The sequence below is a fragment of the Salmo salar genome, chromosome 06 (assembly GCF_965601325.2).
Source record: "Salmo salar chromosome 06, fSalSal1, whole genome shotgun sequence".
Lineage (NCBI taxonomy): Eukaryota > Metazoa > Chordata > Actinopteri > Salmoniformes > Salmonidae > Salmo > Salmo salar.
Window position 1 is genome coordinate 6022207 of NC_138296.1, and position 22794 is coordinate 6045000.

The 22794-nt window shown below is 43.6% G+C and overlaps 1 protein-coding gene and 1 long non-coding RNA gene across 2 annotated transcripts; both read left to right on the forward strand.

Moving 5' to 3' along the window:
- Window positions 1-1967: 1967 nt before the first annotated feature.
- LOC106606334 (inositol 1,4,5-trisphosphate receptor-interacting protein-like 2) lies at window positions 1968-13223 on the forward strand. Its single transcript, XM_045719637.2, has 5 exons — window positions 1968-2815; window positions 5868-6117; window positions 6264-7236; window positions 7509-7771; window positions 11953-13223. Exons 1-5 carry the CDS (start codon window positions 2580-2582, stop codon window positions 12343-12345), a joined length of 2115 nt encoding a protein of 704 aa, XP_045575593.1. The 5' UTR covers window positions 1968-2579; the 3' UTR covers window positions 12346-13223.
- Window positions 13224-13242: 19 nt separating this feature from the next.
- Window positions 13243-16996, forward strand: LOC145879795 (uncharacterized). Its single transcript, XR_014392595.1, has 2 exons — window positions 13243-15271; window positions 15336-16996. It is a non-coding gene; the product is annotated as an uncharacterized LOC145879795 (long non-coding RNA).
- Window positions 16997-22794: the final 5798 nt, after the last annotated feature.

A 22794-nucleotide genomic window follows, 5' to 3' on the forward strand; every position in this document is an offset into this window, starting at 1 on the left:
CACAAGGCTGGAATGGGCTACAAGACCATCGCCAAGCAGCTTGGTGAGAAGGTGACAACATTTGGTGCGATTATTCGCAAATGGAAGAAACACAAGAACTGTCAATCTCCCTCGGCCTGGGGCTCCATGCAAGATCTCACCCCGTGGGGTTGCAATGATCATGAGAACGGTGCGGAATCAGCCCAGAACTACACGGGAGGATCTTGTCAATGATCTCAAGGCAGCTGGGACCATAGTCACCAAGAAAACAATTTGTAACACACTATGTCGTGAAGGACTGAAATCCTGCAGCGCCCGCAAGGTCCCCCTGCTCAAGAATACATATACATGCCCGTCTGAAGTTTGCCAATGAACATCTGAATGATTCAGAGGACAACTGGTGAAAGTGTTGTGGTCAGATGAGACCAAAATGGAGCTCTTTGGCATCAACTCAACTCGCCGTGTTTGGAGGAGGAGGAATGCTGCCTATGACCCCAAGAACACCATCCCCACCGTCAAACATGGAGGCGGAAACATTATGCTTTGGGGGTGTTTTTCTGCTAAGGGGACAGGACAACTTCACCACATCAAAGGGACGATGGACGGGGCCATGTACCGTCAAATCTTGGGTGAGAACTTCCTTCCCTCAGCCAGGGCATTGAAAATGGGTCGTGGATGGGTATTCCAGCATGACAATGACCCAAAACACACGGCCAAGGCAACAAAGGAGTGGCTCAAGAAGAAGCACATTAAGGTCCTGGAGTGGCCTAGCCAGTCTCCAGACCTTAATCCCATAGAAAATCTGTGGAGGGAGCTGAAGGTTCGAGTTGCCAAACATCAGCCTCGAAACCTTAATGACTTGGAGAAGATCTGCAAAGAGGAGTGGGACAAAATCCTTCCTGAGATGTGTACAAACCTGGTGGCCAACTACAAGAAACGTCTGAACTCTGTGACTGCCAACAAGGGTTTTGCCACCAAGTACTAAGTCATGTTTTGCAGAGGGGTCAAATACTTATTTCCCTCATTAAAATGCAAATCATTTTATAACATCTGACATGCGTTTTTCTGGATTTTTTTGTTGTTATTCTGTCTCTCACTGTTCAAATAAACCTACCATTAAAATTATAGACTGATCATTTCTTTGTCAGTGGGCAAACATACAAAATCAGTAGGGGATCAAATACTTTTTTCCTCCCACTGTATCACAGCCATACTAAAGTTGTAGAAACACTTCTTTAATATATTATATTCTATAATAAGTTAATGTATTCTCTTAGCCTTTACAAAGTAGTTTGTCTGTCCTCACAATAACTGCCCAAGACTGTTAGTAATGCTTTGTTACCAGTGTAGAACATTATGCTCTTTCCATGACATAGACTGACCAGGTGAATCCAGGTGCCAGGCGTAACGATTTGTGTCAAGAACTGCAACGCTGCTGGGTTTTCACGCTCCACAGTTTCTGTGTATCATGAATGGTCCACCACACAAAGGACATCCAGCCAACTGGACACAACTGTGGGAAGCATTGGAGTCAACATGGGCCAGCATCCCTGTGGAACGCTTTCAACACCTTGTGTAGTCCATGCTCCGACGAATTGAAGCTGGGCAAAAGGAGGGGTGCAACTCAATATTAGGAAAGTGTTCTTAATGTTTTGTACACTCAGTTTGAAGTATATATCAAATCAGTCAAATGCAGTTGAATAACTTTTATTGTCACTTATTGTCAATGCTGCTACAGTAACTGGCATAGCCTCTGTGTCCCAAATGGCACCCTATTCCCTAAATATTGCACTACTTTCAACAAGGGCCCATAGGGCTCTGATCAAAAGTAGTGCATTATACAGGGAATAGGGTTCCATTTGGGACATGGCCTGAGTCTCCTTTTAAATGTAATGTTGAGATGTGAAACAATGTCTTTGTCTCTTTAAGAGGTGGGAGGAGAGTGTTGCTGCCCAGTCTCTCTCTCTCCTCCTCCTCCCTCTATTTTCTTTTAACAAAAATTCCTCTCTCTGAGCTCACTGGCAGAAAAACCAGAGAGAGAGCGAGAGACCGGGAAAAAGAGAAGACAAGAGAGAGAGAACAAGAGGACAAGAGAGAGAGAACCTGTTCGAGAGGAGTCTTCACAAAGACAGATAAACCTGACATCATACAGCTCTGAAGAGGAGGGGAAAAACAGGAGGGACAGATTGAAGAAGAGAGAAGGAACTTCTGAAGAGGAACTTCAACTGACTTTAAACTGAACAAACAAGCTGGAGAGGAGAAGAAGAATAAGAAGTGGGAGTTCTGTTACAAGAAGGAAGGAGAGGAGAAAACAGAGAGAAGAACATTGAGGCGCAGAGGAGGGAAACGAGGAGAGAGAGAGAGAGTCATGATGGGTTAGCCTGCCCTGACCCTGTCTCAGTTCTCTGGCATCGCTAAAGAACAAGTCCTAGACAGACAAGAAGAAGAGAAAGAACGAAGGAACCTAGGAGCAACAGAAAGGAGGAGAGAGGGGGAACGAGAAGAGAGAGAGGGGGACACGAGAAGAGAGAGAGAGGGAACGAGAAGAGAGAGAGAGGGAACGAGAAGAGAGAGCGAGAGAGAGAGAGAGAGAGAGGAGGATGAGTGTGTACACTCTGAACCTGCGGGTGTTCTGGCCTCTGCTGACCTGTGTGTTGACAGGTCTGGTTTTCCACCACCACATAACCCACTGGCTAAGTCCAGAATCAGGCCCAGAATCAGGCCCCGATCCTGGGTACGAGGCTGGGACAGAGCCCTGCTCTGACCAGGGCCCTCCTGTCTTTTTCTCCCTCATCAAACTACTACTGGCCTGTGTCCTCTGCTACCTCTTCATAAGGTACCCAGTCCACACACATCATATCTACTCTCTCTCTCTCTCTCTCTCTCTCTCCCACTCTCTCTCAATTCAATTCAAAGGGGTTTATTGGCATGGGAAACATATGTTTACATTGCCAAAGCAATTGAAATGGATAATATACAAAACTGAAATAAAATAAAAAAATTACAGTAAACACACAAAACTTCCAAAGGAATATACATTTTAAATGTCATATTGTGTGTGTATATAGTGTTGTAATGATGTACAAATGGTTAAAGTACAAAGGTAAAATAAATAAACATAAATATGGGTTGTATTTACAATGGTGTTTGTTCTTCACTGGTTGACCTTTTCTTGTGGCAACAGGTCACAAATCTTGCTGCTGAGATGGCAAACTGTGGTATTTCACCCAATAGATATGGAAGTTTATCAAAATTGGATTTGTTTTCTAATTCTTTGTGGGTCTGTGTAATCTGAGGGAAATATGTGTCTCTAATATGGTCATACATTTGGCAGGAGGTTAGGAAGTGCAGCTCAGTTTCCACCTCATTTTGTGGGCAGTGTGCACATAGCCTGTCTTCTCTTGAGAGCCAGGTCTGCCTACGGCGGCCTTTCTCAATAGCAAGGCTATGTTCACTGAGTCTGTACATAGTCAAAGCTTTCCTTAAGTTTGGGTCAGTCACAGTGGTCAGGTATTCTGCCGCTGTGTCCTCTCTGTTTAGGGACAAATAGCATTCTAGTTTGCTCAGTATTTTTGTTCATTCTTTGTAATATGTCAACTAATTATCTTTTTGTTTTCTCATGATTTGGTTGGGTCTAGTTGTGTTGCTGTCCTGGGGCTCTGTGGGATCTGTTTGTGAACAGAGCCCCAGGACCAGCTTGCTTAGGGGACTCTTCTCTAGGTTCATCTCTCTGTAGGTGATGGCCTTGTTTTAGAAGGTTTGGAAATCTCTTCCTTTTAGGTGGTTGTAGAATTTAACAGCTCTTTTCTGGATTTTGATCATTAATTCTGCTCTGCATTATTTGGTGTTTTATGTAGATTTTACAAGGATTTTCCCATGGTTGCTGTTGACGCATATCCCATGGTAGTTATTGGGATCAAATTTGTCTCCACTTTTGTGGATTGGGGTGATCGGTCCTTGGTTCCACAAATTGGGGAAGATGCCAGAGCTGAGGATGATGTTGAAGAGTTTTATTATAGCCAATTGGAATTTGTTGTCTGTATAGTTGATAATTTCATTGAGGTTACCATCAACCCCACAGGCCTTTTTGGGTTGGAAGGTTTTATTTTGTCCTGTAGTTCATTCAATATAATTGGAGAATTCAGTGGGTTCTGGTAGTCTTTAATAGTTTTTTCTAAGATTTGTATTTGATCATGTTAATGTTTTTGCTGTTTGTTCTTTGTTATAGAACTAAAAAGATTGGAGAAGTGGTTTACCCATATATATATACATCTCCATTTTGGATAGATAATTCTTTGTGTTGTTGTTTGTTTAGTGTTTTCCAATTTTCCCAGAAGTGGTTCGAGTCTACGGATTCTTCAGTTACATTGAGCTGATTTCTGACGTGCTGTTCCTTCTTTCTCCGTAGTGTATTTCTCTATTGTTTTAGTGATTCACCATAGTGAAGGCGTAGACTCAGGTTTTCTGGGTCTCTATGTTTTTGGTTGGACAGGATTCTCAATTTCTTTCTTAGGTTTTTGCATTCTTCATCAAACCATGTATCATTGTTGTTCATTTTCTTCGGTTTTCTATTTGAACATTTTAGATTTGATAGGGAAGTTGAGAGGTCAAATATACTGTTAAGATTTTCTACTGGCAAGTTTACACCTTCACTATTACAGTGGAACGTTTTGTCCAAGAAGTTGTCTAAAAGGGATTGAATTTGTTGTTCCCTAATTGTTTTTTGTTAGGTTTCTACACTACTTTCCTTCCATCTATAGCATTTCTTAATATTACTCAGTTCCTTTGGCTTTGATGCCTGCTGATTAAGTATTGCTCTGTTCAAATAGACTGTGATTTTGCTGTGATCTGATTGGGGTGTCAGTGGGCTGACTGTGAACGCTCTAAGAGACTCTGGGTTGAGGTCAGTGATAAAGTAGTCTACAGTACTACTGCCAAGAGATGAGCTGTAGGTGTACCTACCGTGAGAGTCCCCTTGAAGACTACCATTGACTATGTACATACCCAGCGTGCGACGAGAGCTGCAGGAGTTCTGACCCGTTTTTGTTGGTTGTTTTGTCATAGTGTCTAGGGGGGCTGTCACCTCCAGGTATGTGTTTTCTGTCTGTCTGTCTGTCTGTCTGTCTGTCTGTCTGTCTGTCTGTCTGTCTGTCTGTCTGTCTGTCTGTCTGTCTGTCTGTCTGTCTGTCTGTCTGTCTGTCTGTCTGTCTGTCTGTCTGTCTCTCTGTCTCTCTGTCTCTCTCTCTCTCTCTCTCTCTCTCTCTCTCTCTCTCTAGCTCTCTCTCTCTCTCTCCTCTCTCTCTCCCTCTCTCTCCTCTCTCTCTCCTCTCTCTCTCTCAACTCTCTCGCTCTCCCTCTATCTCTCTCTCTCTCTCTCTCTCTCTCTCTCTCTCTCTCTCGCTCTCTCTCTCTCTCTCCTCTCTCTCTCTCTCCTCTCTCTCGCTCTCCCTCTATCTCTCTCTCTCTCTCTCTCTCTCTCCTCTCTCTCTCTGTCTCTCCTGTCTCTCTCTCTCTCTCTGTCTCTCTGTCTCTCTCTCTGTCTCTCTCTCTGTCTCTCTGTCTCTCTCTCTCTCTGTCTCTCTGTCTCTCTGTCTCTCTGTCTCTCTCTGTCTCTCTCTCTCTCTCTCTCTCTCTGTCTCTCTCTCTCTCTGTCTGTCCTCTCTCTCTCTCTCTGTCTCTCTGTCTCTCTCTCTGTCTCTCTGTCTCTCTCTCTCTCTCTCTCTGTCTCTCCCTCTGTTTGAGTTGCACGGTTACTATGGTGATTCTTGCTTCTGCTTTTGAAAACTCATAATAATACCCATAATGCTGTGGTTTCCTTCACTCCCTTGATTGCACTAAGTAGCCATCTGTTCAAATATGAATTGACTCATATCAATGTGTACCGGCAGGTACTGCTCCACCCACCCAGGGGGGCCCCAGAGGGTGCCTCTCGAGGCCGCTGACGGGGCTCTGAAATCGGGTTGGTCTCGTCGAGAGGTCCTGGAGGACTACTACGAGCGCTGGGTGCGTCTGTCTCCTCACGTCCTGGGGCACAGCAAGGCCCACGTGGCCAAACTGGTCGGGGAGCTGGTCAGAGCCGGACGTGCCACTGGAGGTATCCCAGAGTCCTCTCTGGCGTTCCGGGGAGACTTCCTGCAGGTGAGTTTCGGAAGATAACATTTTCTCTTCTTGTTGTTAAATTATTAATTAGTTAACATAGTTGATGGTCTACGTAAACAAACTTCTGGGGAATTGGGTTGCAATTTGGGACTCACATAATCCTTGTTTGTCTGGTCTGGTTGCAGGTGGGCAGTTCATACGAGGAGCACAAGGTGGGCGCTCCAGATTACTATGACATCCTGGTACCTCTGAAGATACCCCGAGAACTGAGACTGGAGCCACGAGTATACAGGGGGGAGAGGAGGGGGGAGGAGAAGAAGAACGAGAGAGGAGAGGAGAAGGGAGAGGAGAAGGGGGAGGGCAAGAGGGATGTGAGGGAGCAGAGGGGGGAGGTTAAAGAGAACGGGAGAAAGTCAGGGAAGGGGGAGGGCAAGGGGGATGTGAGGGAGGAGAGGGGGGAGGTTAAAGAGAACGGGAGAAAGTCGGGGAAGGGGGAGGGCAAGGAGGATGTGAGGGAGGAGAGGGTGGAGGTTAAAGAGAACGGGAGAAAGTCAGGGAAGGGGAACAGGATGAGGGTAAGAAGCAATAAAGTGAAGGATGTCCAGAAGGACGACAGCAAGGTGGAGGAGCAGACAGAGGTCAAAGAAGAAGGGAAGGAAGACTTGAAGGACGAGGTGAAGGAAGAGATGAAAGGGGAAAGCTCAGAGGACAGTGGGTGGAGCGGCGTGCCACGGTGCAGTCTAGAGACTCCTCGCCGTGGTGACTGGCTACGAAAACACCGCAACTTCACTGACACGTTTTTACGAATGCACCCTTCTCGGGAGTCGCCCGAAAGGTCATCGAGGTCACTGTCAGGGGTCACGGCAGTGTCAGGAGGAGGGGGCGGAGTCTATCGCCTGACCCCGGACTCCGTCCTCCGTTGGTTCTACCCGGCAGTCCAGCGTTGCCTAGCAACCGTGCGCTACCCTTTTGAGCAGCGCTGTACGCTGAGTCTGGCACTGGCCGACGACCGTGTGCAGCTCCGCCTCACACCGCGTTCCGACTACGTCTGCTGTCACATCTCCATGGCAATACGGCTCCTCCCCGCCATCCCCCTCGGAGACGGGGTCTACCTGGTTCCCATGGAAACGACGGCCTCAGTGGCGATGTCAAATACAGGTGTGTTCAGGTGTAAATATATGATATCATTTACAAATTCAATAAAGTATATTACTCTTTCTTAATTTCTCTCCTTTCTTTGTTCATCAATTCATTATTCATTCATTATTTAATTCACTAAATCATTAATTCCCTATCTCCTTCTTTCCTTCCCTACTTCCTTCCTTACTTCTTTCTTTCCTTCCTTCTGTCCTTCATCCATCCATCCATCCATCCATCCATCCATCCATCCATCCATCCATCCATCCATCCGTTCTCTCCTTTCATTCCAGACCAGCACCAGAACCAGCAGAGCGAGGAGAGGGACCTGTGGACTTTGTTCTTCCCCCGCCAGGAGCAGCGTCTGCTGGGCTGGCTCCGTGGCCGCTCCCCACAGCCCTCCTGCCACCTCAAGGTGCTCCAGCTGACCAAGGCCCTGCGTGACCTGGGTGGCCAGGCACTGGACAGCCACCGGGGGGCGCTCTGGAGGTCAGTCCTCTCCTCCTACACACTAAAGACGGCCTGGCTGCGTCTGCTACTCAGCTCTCCTGCAGAGGTAGGTTACACCCTACCTTTAATAGGTACTGTAGAGGTAGGAAACACCATACCTTTAATAGGTACTACAGGTTACAACATACCTTTAATAGGTACTACAGGTTACAACATACCTTTAAGAGGTACTACAGGTTACAACATACCTTTAATAGGTACTACAGGTTACACCATACCTTTAATAGGTACTACAGGTTACACCATACCTTTAATAGTTACTACAGGTTACACCATACCTTTAATAGGTACTGTAGAGGTAGGTTACAACATACCTTTAATAGGTACTACAGGTTAAACCATACCTTTAATAGGTACTACAGGTTACAACATACTTTTAATAGGTACTACAGGTTACAACATACCTTTAATAGGTACTACAGGTTACACCATACCTTTAATAGGTACTACAGGTTACAACATACTTTTAATAGGTACTACAGGTTACACCATACCTTTAATAGGTACTACAGGTTAAACCATAACTTTAATAGGTACTACAGGTTAAACCATACCTTTAATAGGTACTACAGCTTACACCATACCTTTAATAGGTACTACAGGTTACAGCATACCTTTAATAGGTACTACAGGTTACAACATACCTTTAATAGGTACTACAGGTTACAACATACCTTAAATAGGTACTGTAGAGGTAGGTTACACCATACCTTTAATAGGTACTACAGGTTACACCATACCTTAAATAGGTACTGTAGAGGTAGGTTACAACATACCTTTAATAGGTACTACAGGTTACACCACACCTTTAATAGGTACTACAGGTTACACCATACCTTTAATAGGTACTACAGGTTACACCATACCTTTAATAGGTACTACAGGTTACAACATACCTTAAATAGGTACTGTAGAGGTAGGTTACACCATACCTTTAATAGGTACTACAGGTTACACCATACCTTTAATAGGTACTACAGGTTACACCATACCTTTAATAGGTACTACAGGTTACACCATACCTTTAATAGGTACTGTAGAGGTAGGTTACAACATACCTTTAATAGGTACTACAGGTTACACCACACCTTTAATAGGTACTACAGGTTACACCATACCTTTAATAGGTACTACAGGTTACACCATACCTTTAATAGGTACTACAGGTTACAACATACCTTAAATAGGTACTGTAGAGGTAGGTTACACCATACCTTTAATAGGTACTACAGGTTACACCATACCTTTAATAGGTACTACAGGTTACACCATACCTTGAATCGGTACTACAGGTTACACCATACCTTTAATAGGTACTACAGGTTACACCATACCTTTAATAGGTACTACAGGTTACACCACACCTTTAATAGGTACTACAGGTTACACCACACCTTTAATAGTTACTACAGGTTACAACATACCTTTAATAGGTACTACAGGTTACACCATACCTTTAATAGTTACTACAGGTTACACCATACCTTTAATAGGTACTACAGGTTACACCATACCTTTAATAGGTACTACAGGTTACAACATACTTTTAATAGGTACTACAGGTTACACCACACCTTTAATAGGTACTACAGGTTACACCACACCTTTAATAGTTACTACAGGTTACACCATACCTTTAATAGGTGCTACAGGTTACACCATACCTTTAATAGTTACTACAGGTTACACCATACCTTTAATAGGTACTACAGGTTACACCATACCTTTAATAGGTACTACAGGTTACACCATACCTTTAATAGGTACTACAGGTTACACCATACCTTTAATAGGTACTACAGGTTACACCACACCTTTAATAGGTACTACAGGTTACACCACACCTTTAATAGGTACTACAGGTTACACCATACCTTTAATAGGTACTACAGGTTACACCATACCTTTAATAGGTACTACAGGTTACAACATACTTTTAATAGGTACTACAGGTTACAACATACTTTTAATAGGTACTACAGGTTACAACATGCCTTTAATAGGAACTATAGGTTACACCATACTTTTAATAGGTACTACAGGTTACACCATACCTTTAATAGGTACTACAGGTTACACCATACTTTTAATAGGTACTACAGGTTACACCATACCTTTAATAGGTACTGTAGAGGTAGGTTACAACATACTTTTAATAGGTACTACAGGTTACACCATACCTTTAATAGGTACTACAGGTTACACCATACCTTTAATAGGTACTACAGGTTACACCATACTTTTAATAGGTACTACAGGTTACACCATACCTTTAATAGGTACTACAGGTTACACCATACCTTTAATAGGTACTACAGGTTACACCATACCTTTAATAGGTACTACAGGTTACACCATACCTTTAATAGGTACTACAGGTTACACCATACCTTTAATAGGTACTACAGGTTACACCATACTTTTAATAGGTACTACAGGTTACACCATACCTTTAATAGGTACTACAGGTTACACCATACCTTTAATAGGTACTACAGGTTACACCATACCTTTAATAGGTACTACAGGTTACACCATACCTTTAATAGGTACTACAGGTTACACCATACCTTTAATAGGTACTACAGGTTACACCATACCTTTAATAGGTACTACAGGTTACAACATACCTTTAATAGGTACTACAGGTTACACCATACCTTTAATAGGTACTACAGGTTACACCATACCTTTAATAGGTACTACAGGTTACAGCATACCTTTAATAGGTACTACAGGTTACACCATACCTTTAATAGGTACTACAGGTTACACCCTACCTTTAATAGGTACTTGTATTGTCTTCTCTTACTGCTTTATTTACTATTTATTTTTGCTGAATATTTTAAATAGATGCTGCACTGTTAGAGAGTAGAGCTTGCTAGGAAGTATTTCATTGTACTGTGTACACTATGCAGTATGTATTCTGCATATGTCCAGAGATGGGCAGTATTCCTTATTTTAATTACTCCTGAGTACTTTGTAATTATTTTTTCACTGGCATAAAGTACAATCCAATGTATTTTGTAACAAGATACTTTAGAGAGCTGTAATTTGTATTTTTAAAATACAAAATACTTTTCTATACCATTTTTATATTACCATTTTATGTCCCCCTTTCATCCTGCATTGGTATCAGAAGTCTGATGGCACTATGGTGTGATAAGAGCTAAGTTACCAAAATATAAATGTGAAAATTAAGACTCGCAAAACATGCTGGGTATTATTCTAATGAGCTCCGCCCCGAAACAATGCCAATTATAATAACCAGTCTGCTTTTAATTTTTACATTTACATTTTGGTCGTTTAGCAGATACTCTTATCCAGAGTGACCTTTTTAAAATTAATTAATTTAACCTTTTATTTAACTAGGCAAGTCAGTTAAGAACAAATTCTTATTTACAATGACGGCCTACCCCGGCCAAACACTAATCCGGATGACGCTGGGCCAATTGTGCGCCGCTCTATGAGACTCCCAATCACGGCCGGTAATGATACAGCCTGGAATGGAACCAGGGTGTCTGTAGTGAAGCCTTTAGCACTGAGATGCAGTGCCTTAGTCCACTGCGCCACTCGGGAGCAGTCAGTGCATTAAACTAAGGAGCACTAAGACGCAGGGCCTTAGTCCGCTGCACCACTCGGGAGCAGTCAGTGCATTAAACTAAGAAGCACTGAGATGCAGGGCCTTAGTCCACTGCACCACTCGGGAGCAGTCAGTGCATTAAACTAAGGAGCACTGAGATGCAGGGCCTTAGGCCGCTGCACCACTCGGGAGCAGTCAGTGCATTAAACTAAGGAGGATAAAAAAAGACGTATCACAGTCAAATCAAGCCAGGTGTCTCTGTAATCATTACTGACAATGCTGTTTTGTTAAGGGGGCTACTTGCAAATGTATTTTTGTCTTTTAATATACACAATACATGCATTTGAATTAAATACAATACTTTGCAAACATATTTTTGTAATTTATTTTGATACATTAATCTTTACGGTATTTTGCTGTTGTAATTTGTAATTATAATTTGTCATTGTAATTTGTCATTTTTGCCCATCCCTTCACATGACAAGAAACTTTGATTTGATTGGAGGCCTGTTATCCGTCCTGATTTATTGTCCTCTATAGGCTGATCTGCTCTATCATATGTACACATATGTTTGGAATCATTTGTAAATAGGTTACTAAGGTTTTTGCATCTTACTGACCGTCTACTTGTCTTTCTTTTTTAGGCCTGGGAGGATCGCTATCTGGTGGCCAGGATGGAGGAGCTGGTCTGCAGCCTGAGGGACAGCCTCCAGAACCGGGCCCTGGATCACCTCTTCCTGGGGAGCGACAGCAGCTCCATCTTACCTGACTCTGTGGCTCTACCTAAGTTGGTCAAGGAGGCGGTGGGAGCTCCAGTGGGGGGTCCAGTGGAGGGTTCGGGGGGACGTTTGGGGGGTTTGGCAGGGAACCTCTGGGCAGGTGTGGACCCAGCCTCATTGGACCTAGTGTCTGGCCGGTTGGCGTATGCCTGGAGCCATCTCCACCGGCTGATCAGGTTGGGCCGACCCCAGAGGAGTAGCTTGGGGCTGGGCAGGGCAGGCAACATAAACTGCCAGCATCTGCAACCTGGAGAATAACCAACTTATCTTTTCTGGAAACGAATAAAAGGATTACAGGTGAAAACAGAGGTTAACAAAAAGGTAACAGCTAATATCCTCCAACAACAGGCCTAGTCAAACAGAGAGATACATAGACAGACGGGATGGATGAAACATCAGACTACTTCCTCATCCAAAGGTTGTACAGGAGCTACTGGTCTAGAATAAAAAGAAAGCCTATAACAGTGATGGGACGTTCTCTGAGTCATCCCTCTTAACCAGTCATGAATGGAAATCATAGGGAATGTGTGAATTTGTAATTTATGAATTTGTAATTTATGAATTTGTAATTTATGAATTTGTAATGGATACATGTGCAATTTTTCCCTGGTACCTAATGAATCAGGTTTCATTCAAAACCAGAGTGATTGTATGTCTGCTTCTGCCTGTGTTCCTATTGGCACCCTATTCCGTATTTAGTGCACTACTTTCCCATAGGACTCTGGTCCAAAGTAGTGCACTAGGCAATACGGTGCCTTTTGGGACGCACTTCTGTGTTCTGTGCTGTATGTATTATCAGACAGAGTAACGGCAGGGTACACTACCAGTTCAGGGACAGACAGTGTAACAGCAGGGTACACTACCAGTTCAGGGACAGACAGTGTAACAGCAGGGTACACTACCAGTTCAGGGACAGACAGTGTAACAGCAGGGTACCCTCCCAGTTCATAGTAATACAAATAATAATAATAAGGTATTTGAGGTAGATATGTACATGAAGGCAGGGTAAAGTGTCTAGGCATCAGGATAGATAATAATAAGGTATTTGAGGTAGATATGTACATGAAGGCAGGGTAAAGTGACTAGGCATCAGGATAGATAATAATAAGGTATTTGAGGTAGATATGTACATATAGGCAGGGTAAAGGATAGACATCAGGATAGATAATAATAAGGTATTTGAGGTAGATATGTACATGAAGGCAGGGTAAAGTGACTAGGCATCAGGATAGATAATAATAAGGTATTTGAGGTAGATATGTACATATAGGCAGGGTAAAGGGAATAGACATCAGGATAGATAATAATAAGGTAATTGAGGTAGATATGTACATGAAGGCAGGGTAAAGTGACTAGGCATCAGGATAGATAATAATAAGGTAATAGAGGTAGATATGTACATGAAGGCAGGGTAAAGTGACTAGACATCAGGATAGATAATAATAAGGTATTTGAGGTAGATATGTACATGAAGGCAGGGTAAAGTGACTAGACATCAGGATATATAATAATAAGGTATTTGAGGTAGATATGTACATGAAGGCAGGGTAAAGTGACTAGGCATCAGGATAGATAATAAGGTATTTGAGGTAGATATGTACATGAAGGCAGGGTAAAGTGACTAGACATCAGGATAGATAATAATAAGGTATTTGAGGTAGATATGTACATGAAGGCAGGGTAAAGTGACTAGACATCAGGATAGATAATAATAAGGTATTTGAGGTAGATATGTACATGAAGGCAGGGTAAAGTGACTAGACATCAGGATAGATAATAAGGTATTTGAGGTAGATATGTACATGAAGGCAGGGTAAAGTGACTAGACATCAGGATATATAATAATAAGGTATTTGAGGTAGATATGTACATGAAGTCAGGGTAAAGTGTCTAGGCATCAGGATAGATAATACGGTATTTGAGGTAGATATGTACATGAAGGCAGGGTAAAGTGTCTAGGCATCAGGATAGATAATAATAAGGTATTTGAGGTAGATATGTACATGAAGTCAGGGTAAAGTGTCTAGGCATCAGGATAGATAATAATAAGGTATTTGAGGTAGATATGTACATGAAGGCAGGGTAAAGTGACTAGACATCAGGATAGATAATAATAAGGTATTTGAGGTAGATATGTACATGAAGGCAGGGTAAAGTGACTAGGCATCAGGATAGATAATAATAAGGTATTTGAGGTAGATATGTACATGAAGTCAGGGTAAAGGGAATAGACATCAGGATAGATAATAATAAGGTATTTTAGATATGTACATGAAGGCAGGGTAAAGTGACTAGGCATCAGGATAGATAATAATAAGGTATTTGAGGTAGATATGTACATGAAGTCAGGGTAAAGGGAATAGACATCAGGATAGATAATAATAAGGTATTTTAGATATGTACATGAAGGCAGGGTAAAGTGTCTAGGCATCAGGATAGATAATAATAAGGTATTTGAGGTAGATATGTACATGAAGTCAGGGTAAAGGGAATAGACATCAGGATAGATAATAATAAGGTATTTTAGATATGTACATGAAGGCAGGGTAAAGTGTCTAGGCATCAGGATAGATAATAATAAGGTATTTGAGGTAGATATGTACATGAAGGCAGGGTAAAGTGACTAGGCATCAGGATAGATAATAAGGTATTTGAGGTAGATATGTACATGAAGGCAGGGTAAAGTGACTAGACATCAGGATAGATAATAATAAGGTATTCGAGGTAGATATGTACATGAAGTCAGGGTAAAGTGACTAGGCATCAGGATAGATAATAATAAGGTATTTGAGGTAGATATGTACATGAAGGCAGGGTAAAGTGACTAGGCATCAGGATAGATAATAATAAGGTATTTGAGGTAGATATGTACATGAAGGCAGGGTAAAGTGACTAGGCATCAGGATAGATAATAAGGTATTTGAGGTAGATATGTACATGAAGGCAGGGTAAAGTGACTAGACATCAGGATAGATAATAATAAGGTATTTTAGATATGTACATGAAGGCAGGGTAAAGTGACTAGGCATCAGGATAGATAATAATAAGGTATTTGAGGTAGATATGTACATGAAGGCAGGGTAAAGTGACTAGGCATCAGGATAGATAATAATAAGGTATTTGAGGTAGATATGTACATGAAGGCAGGGTAAAGTGACTAGACATCAGGATAGATAATAATAAGGTATTTTAGATATGTACATGAAGGCAGGGTAAAGTGACTAGGCATCAGGATAGATAATAATAAGAGTAAAATAGTGACAGACTCTGTGTGTGTGCTGCCAGTTTCCATGGAGACGCGGGGGGGTCACTCGCTCCTGAGTCGTGTGTCGCGTCTGGTGAATAATGCTGTAAAAATACACACACACATACACACACAGACACATCGATCTGCCACTTCACTCAGCTGTCATGTCTGACAAATCTTCCACTTGAGTCTGTCTGTATATTTTAGTGTGTGAGTGTGAGTGTGAGTGTGAGTGTGAGTGTGTGTGTGTGTGTGTGTGTGTGTGTGTGTGTGTGTGTGTGTGTGTGTGTGTGTGTGTGTGCGTGTGTGTGTGTGTGTGTGTGTGTGTGTGTGTGTGTGTGTGTGTGTGTGTGTGTGTGTGTGTGTGTGTGTGTGTGTGTGTGTGTGTGTGTGTGTGTGTGTGTTATAACTCTATTATTGTCAGATATGGACCAGCTAGTTGTTTGCTGCTGTCTGTAGTCTGTCCTCAGGACAGGTCTGGACTTGTGTCAGGGAATATTAGAGACAGTGTATTTTACCAGCCTTCTACAGTCACAGCCACCACAGGAAGTATGTGTGTTCGCTCCTTAATGGCAGCCCATTCCTTACATAGGTCTATTGCCTGGTCAAAAGTAGTCCAGATGAATTAGCCTGGATGATGCGCCCCACAGCGCAGGGAGAACTGTTACCAGACTGGGCTGGAAAGGAGGCTGGTTGATAAGATTACTTTATTGGTCAACTGCACACGAGGTCCAATCAAAATGTGACTTCTGCTTCATACCAACTCACATACAGTTTTTGGAGAGGTGCAGGAGGCTGCCACACCGGGTACCCGGGGAGCTGTTGTTGTGGGGGAGGTTAAGTGCCTTGCTCAAGGTCAACTCTCTAACCTGCCGCCCCTTGTCAAAAGTACTGTACCATGTAGGGCATACGATGTACTTTTGACCGGGTGAAAAGTATTACACTATATAGTGAAGGGGGTGCCATTTGGGATGTATTTGACCTGGTTCAATGCAGTACACTATATAGTGAATGGGGTGCCATGTGTGACTCTCCCTGTCTACAGAGCGTTTAGTCATGGGACTGGTGGCACGGCGCTTCGTGTTTCAGAGGCTTTAAAAAAGCAGAACGGAATCTAAAATAAGGAACTTTACACAAGTCTTCCAGTCAAACTAAAATACCAAAGAAAGAAACAAGGAACATGAAAAACAGTCTCAGAAATGTGTTTTAAAGGGACTGTTCTCTCTAAAAACAGGTTATATATATATATATACACATATATGTCTCAGAAATGTGTTTTAAAGGGACTGTTCACTCCAAACTCAAAGTTTCTCAGATGTTTTAATGTCTCAGAAAATACCCGATGTCAAGTAGAGTCAAAGATATTTAATGTAGATTCTATATAAGGAGAGTATGTATTAGGAGAAATCAATGCCGAAATGGAGAAACATTGGTACTGTAAACTTAAATTTTTTAGGGTGAACTATCCCTTTAAGATATGAATGTATGTGTATATGAATATATAATGTCTTTAAAGGTACAGTAGCTATATTTATATTGTAAAATATGTTGTACTTAATGTACATAGAAATGTCTGTTTTATATAAGAGGCAATCTGTATTTATTTTTTATGTAATTTTAAGGCTTCATGTATTTATGCTGAAATAAACTCCTTATATTTTACATGTTTTATTTTGTTGTTCTATTTGTTGTATTTGTTTCTTTCCAAGTGTTCTTTGTTCTATTTTTCAGCGCGCGCGCGCGTGTGTGTGTGTGTGTGTGTGTGTGTGTGTGTGTGTGTGTGTGTGTGTGTGTGTGTGTGTGTGTGTGTGTGTGTGTGTGTGTGTGTGTGTGTGTGTGTGTGTGTGTGTGTGTGTGTGTGCGTGTGTGTGTTTGTGTCCTGCACATGTGTTATAGTTCCATCTAGTCATTAGTTTGTACCCTGAGAGGCCTCTTATAGAATCATGGGCTACGTCCCCAATGGCACCATATTCCCTATATAGTACACTACTTTTGACAGAGACCCCATAGGGCACTATAATATAGGGAATAGGGTGCCGTAAAGGACACAAAAATGATCACAGTTAGAGGAAGTATAACGTGAGCCACATGGCAGGAAGTAGAGAAAGTTAATGGTAGAGACAGAGGGAGAGACAGAGAGAGAAAGAGAGACCGAGGGAGAGAGAGAGACAGATAGAGACAGGGAGAGACAGAGAGACAGGGAGAGAAGGAGAGACAGAGAGACAGAGAGACAGAGAGAGAGAGAGAGAGAGAGAGAGAGAGAACAAACTGCTTGTGTTGTCGTGATTAAGGGGAGGAGCCAGCAGGGTCGTTTCCACAATGAGTGCTGTCATTGTATAGTTTGACCAGTTGAGGGCAGTCTCTCTACCACGTCATAGCCTTGCTATACTGACTTTATTATTATGGCAACACACACACATGTGCACCCATTTACACACACACACACACACACACACACACACACACACACACACACACACACACACACACACACACACACACACACACACACACACACACACACACACACACACACACACACACACACACACACACACACACCCATTTATTAAGACACCAGTTGCTCTCCTGTTGAGAAGACACTCACAGTGATGTCACTTATTGTGTTGTCCATTATTTTTCATATGTTTAAAAAAGACAAACTGTTTGTTTCACTGTTTTTGGGTGAAAACAACCTCGTTCTATTTTGTATTAAAATACATCACTGCTGCAACACAGTGATGTCACTTAGTGTGTTATCCATTACACTGCTGCTGCAACACAGTGATGTCACTTAGTGTGTTATCCATTACACTGCTGCTGCAACACAGTGATGTCACTTAGTGTGTTATTAATTAGACTGCTGCTGCAACACAGTGATGTCACTTAGTGTGTTATCCATTACACTGCTGCTGCAACACAGTGATGTCACTTAGTGTGTTATTAATTAGACTGCTGCTGCAACACAGTGATGTCACTTAGTGTGTTATTAATTAGACTGCTGCTGCAACACAGTGATGTCACTTAGTGTGTTATTAATTAGACTGCTGCTGCAACACAGTGATGTCACTTAGTGTGTTATTAATTAGACTGCTGCTGCAACACAGTGATGTCCCTTAGTGTGTTATTAATTAGACTGCTGCTGCAACACAGTGATGTCACTTAGTGTGTTATTAATTAGACTGCTGCTGCAACACAGTGATGTCACTTAGTGTGTTATCCATTACACTGCTGCTGCAACACAGTGATGTCCCTTAGTGTGTTATTAATTAGACTGCTGCTGCAACACAGTGATGTCCCTTAGTGTGTTATTAATTAGACTGCTGCTGCAACACAGTGATGTCACTTAGTGTGTTATTAATTAGACTGCTGCTGCAACACAGTGATGTCACTTAGTGTGTTATCCATTACACTGCTGCTGTAACACAGTGATGTCACTTAGTGTGTTATTAATTAGACTGCTGCTGCAACACAGTGATGTCACTTAGTGTGTTATTAATTAGACTGCTGCTGCAACACAGTGATGTCACTTAGTGTGTTATTAATTAGACTGCTGCTGCAACACAGTGATGTCCCTTAGTGTGTTATTAATTAGACTGCTGCTGCAACACAGTGATGTCACTTAGTGTGTTATCCATTACACTGCTGCTGTAACACAGTGATGTCACTTAGTGTGTTATTAATTAGACTGCTGCTGCAACACAGTGATGTCACTTAGTGTGTTATTAATTAGACTGCTGCTGCAACACAGTGATGTCCCTTAGTGTGTTATTAATTAGACTGCTGCTGCAACACAGTGATGTCACTTAGTGTGTTATTAATTAGACTGCTGCTGCAACACAGTGATGTCACTTAGTGTGTTATTAATTAGACTGCTGCTGCAACACAGTGATGTCCCTTAGTGTGTTATTAATTAGACTGCTGCTGCAACACAGTGATGTCACTTAGTGTGTTATCCATTACACTGCTGCTGTAACACAGTGATGTCACTTAGTGTGTTATTAATTAGACTGCTGCTGCAACACAGTGATGTCACTTAGTGTGTTATTAATTAGACTGCTGCTGCAACACAGTGATGTCCCTTAGTGTGTTATTAATTAGACTGCTGCTGCAACACAGTGATGTCACTTAGTGTGTTATTAATTAGACTGCTGCTGCAACACAGTGATGTCACTTAGTGTGTTATTAATTAGACTGCTGCTGCAACACAGTGATGTCACTTAGTGTGTTATTAATTAGACTGCTGCTGCAACACAGTGATGTCACTTAGTGTGTTATCCATTACACTGCTGCTGTAACACAGTGATGTCCCTTAGTGTGTTATTAATTAGACTGCTGCTGCAACACAGTGATGTCACTTAGTGTGTTATTAATTAGACTGCTGCTGCAACACAGTGATGTCACTTAGTGTGTTATTAATTAGACTGCTGCTGCAACACAGTGATGTCACTTAGTGTGTTATTAATTAGACTGCTGCTGCAACACAGTGATGTCACTTAGTGTGTTATTAATTAGACTGCTGCTGCAACACAGTGATGTCACTTAGTGTGTTATTAATTAGACTGCTGCTGCAACACAGTGATGTCCCTTAGTGTGTTATCCATTAGTGTGTTATCCATTAGACTGCTGCTGTAACACTGACTCACAGTGATGTCACTTATTGTGTTATACACTAGACTGCTGCTGCAACACAGCATACTGACTTTACTATTAAAACCACACACACATAAGAAGCCACACACACACACACGTGAACATGCACATACACACATGAGCGTACTCGCACACACACACACATCACGTCCTGACCCTTGTAAGAGGTCATTTTCTATAGTAGAGTGGTCAGGGCGTGATAGGGGGTGTTTTGGGTGGTTTTTCTATGTTGTCTATTTCTATGTTTAAGTTCTAGTTTGTCTATTTCTATGTTGTTGTTTTTTGGGTTGATCTCCAATTGGAGGCAGCTGATCCTCGTTACCTCTAATTGGAGATCATATTTATGTTGATGTTTGTCCCTGTAACGGTCGTCGTATGGAGTAGACCAAGGCGCAGCGGGTTGAGTGCTCATATTTACTTTTATTGAACACTTACAAAAACAAAACAAGAAAACGAACGAACGACAAACAGTCTTGCAGGCTACACACAGCAATGCAAAAACAACTTCCCACCAACCGCAGGTGAAAAAAGGGCTACCTAAGTATGACTCCCAATCAGCAACAACGATGTACAGCTGTTCCTGATTGAGAGCCATACCAGGCCAACAAAGAAATACACAACCTAGAAAATCATAGAAATACAAAACCAGAACAATACCCAAAAACCCTGGAACACATAAAACAAACACCCCGCTTACATAAGAACATATCCCAACAAACCCAGAACCACATAAAACAAACACCCCCTGCCATGTCCTGACCAAACTACAATAACAAATAACCCCTTTACTGGTCAGGACGTGACAGTACCCCCCCCCCCCCCCCCAAAGGTGCAGACCCCGGATGCACCTGAAATAAAACCCAACAAAACAAATACCCACAACAAACAAAAAAATCCCAAAACTACATGGGAGGGAAGGGAGGGTGGCCACCGTCACCGACGCTGCTTTTGCAACACCCCCCCTTCCCAATACTCCCCCGTACGGAGGTGGCTCAGGAGCGGGATGCAGACCCCGCTCCACCCCTGGCTCACTCCACTTACATGACGTCTCTAGAGCGAGGTCCCTCTCCGTCGACCCCGGACTGGTGACCCTCGCAACGGGCGACTCTGGCTGCGTCGTACTGGAAGGCGACTCTGGCTGTGTTATACTGTAGGGCGACTCTGGCTGCGCCGGTTCCGGACTGTAGGGCGACTCTGGCTGCGCCGGTTCTGGACTGTAGGGCGACTCTGGCTCTGCCAGTTACAGACTGGAGGGCAACTCTGGCTGTGCCGGTTCCGGACTGGAGGGCGACTCTGGCTGCACCGGTTCCGGACTGTAGGGCGACTCTGGCTGCGCCGGTTCTGGACTGTAGGGCGACTCTGGCTGCGCCGGTTCCGGACTGTAGGGTGACTCTGGCTGCGCCAGTTCCGGACTGTGGGCCGTCTCTGCTGGCTCCGGACCGTGGGCCGTCTCTGCAGGCCCCAGACTGTGGGCCGTCTCTGCAGGCTCCGGACTGTGGACCGTCTCTGCAGGCTCCAAACTGTGGGCCATCTCTAGACGGGGAACTGTCGCCAGAAGCTCTGGACGGGGCACTGTTGCCGGACACTCTGGAAGGGGCACTGTTGCCAGACACTCTGGATGGGGCACTGTTGCCGGACACTCTGGACGGGGCACTGTTGCCGGACACTCTGGACGGGGCACTGTTGCCGGACACTCTGGACGGGGCACTGTTGCCAGAAGCTCTGGACGGGGTATTGTCGTCGGAAGCTCTGGACGGGGCACTGTTGCCGGACACTCTGGACGGGGCACTGTTGCCAGAAGCTCTGGATGGGGTACTGTCGTCGGAAGCTCTGGACGGGGACTGCGCACTGAAGGCCTGATGCGTGGGGCTGGTACTGGAGGTACCAGACTGGAGACACGCACCCCAAGGCTAGTGCGAGGAGCAGGAACTGGATACACCGGGCCATGGGTAGGCACTGGAGGTCTGGAGCGCACCTCCTGCACAACCCGTCCTGGCTGGATGGTAATAGTAGCCCTGCATGAGCGGAGTGCTGGCACAGGACGAACTGGGCTGTGCAGGGGCCTGATGGTTGCCGTGCGTAGAGCAGGCGTAGGGTAACCTGGGCCTAAGAGGCGCACCGGTGGCCAGATGCGCTGCGCAGGCATCCTCCTTCCAGGCTGGATGCCCACTCTAGCACAGCACTTGCGAGGGGCTGGGATCGCTCGCACCGGACTGTGCGTGCGCATGGGCAAGATTGTGCATATCCCAACAAACCCCGAACCACATAAAACAAACACCCCCTGCCACGTCCTGACCAAACTACAATACCAAAATGACCCCTTTACTGGTCAGGACGTGACAGTCCCACCTGTTTTTGTGGGTGATTAATTTTTGAGTAGTGTGTTTTCTCTCTGCATCACGGTTTGTTGTTTTTTGTGTATTCAAGTATTTAGTGTATTGCGTTTAGTTTCATGGTAAATAAAATATGTGGAACTACGAACACGCTGCATTTTGGTCCGATCCTTTGAACAGCCGTGACACACACACACAGTGGAGGAAGGGCAGGGCCACCAGGAACTCACAGCTGGCACGGCAACAGGTCATGTGCCACTTTGGTTTCCACGGTAACTCTCTTGAAGTAACCCAGCATCCACCCTGAGGTTACACACACTTGTAACATGTTGCCATGGAAGCAATTACCCTACACACCTGCTCTATCTCTTTCCCCTCTCTCTCTTTTTTTCTCTCTCTCCTCTCTCTCTCCTTCTCTCCTTCTCTCTCTCTCGTCTTTCTCGCTCCCCCTCTCTCAATTTCAATTTAAGGGGC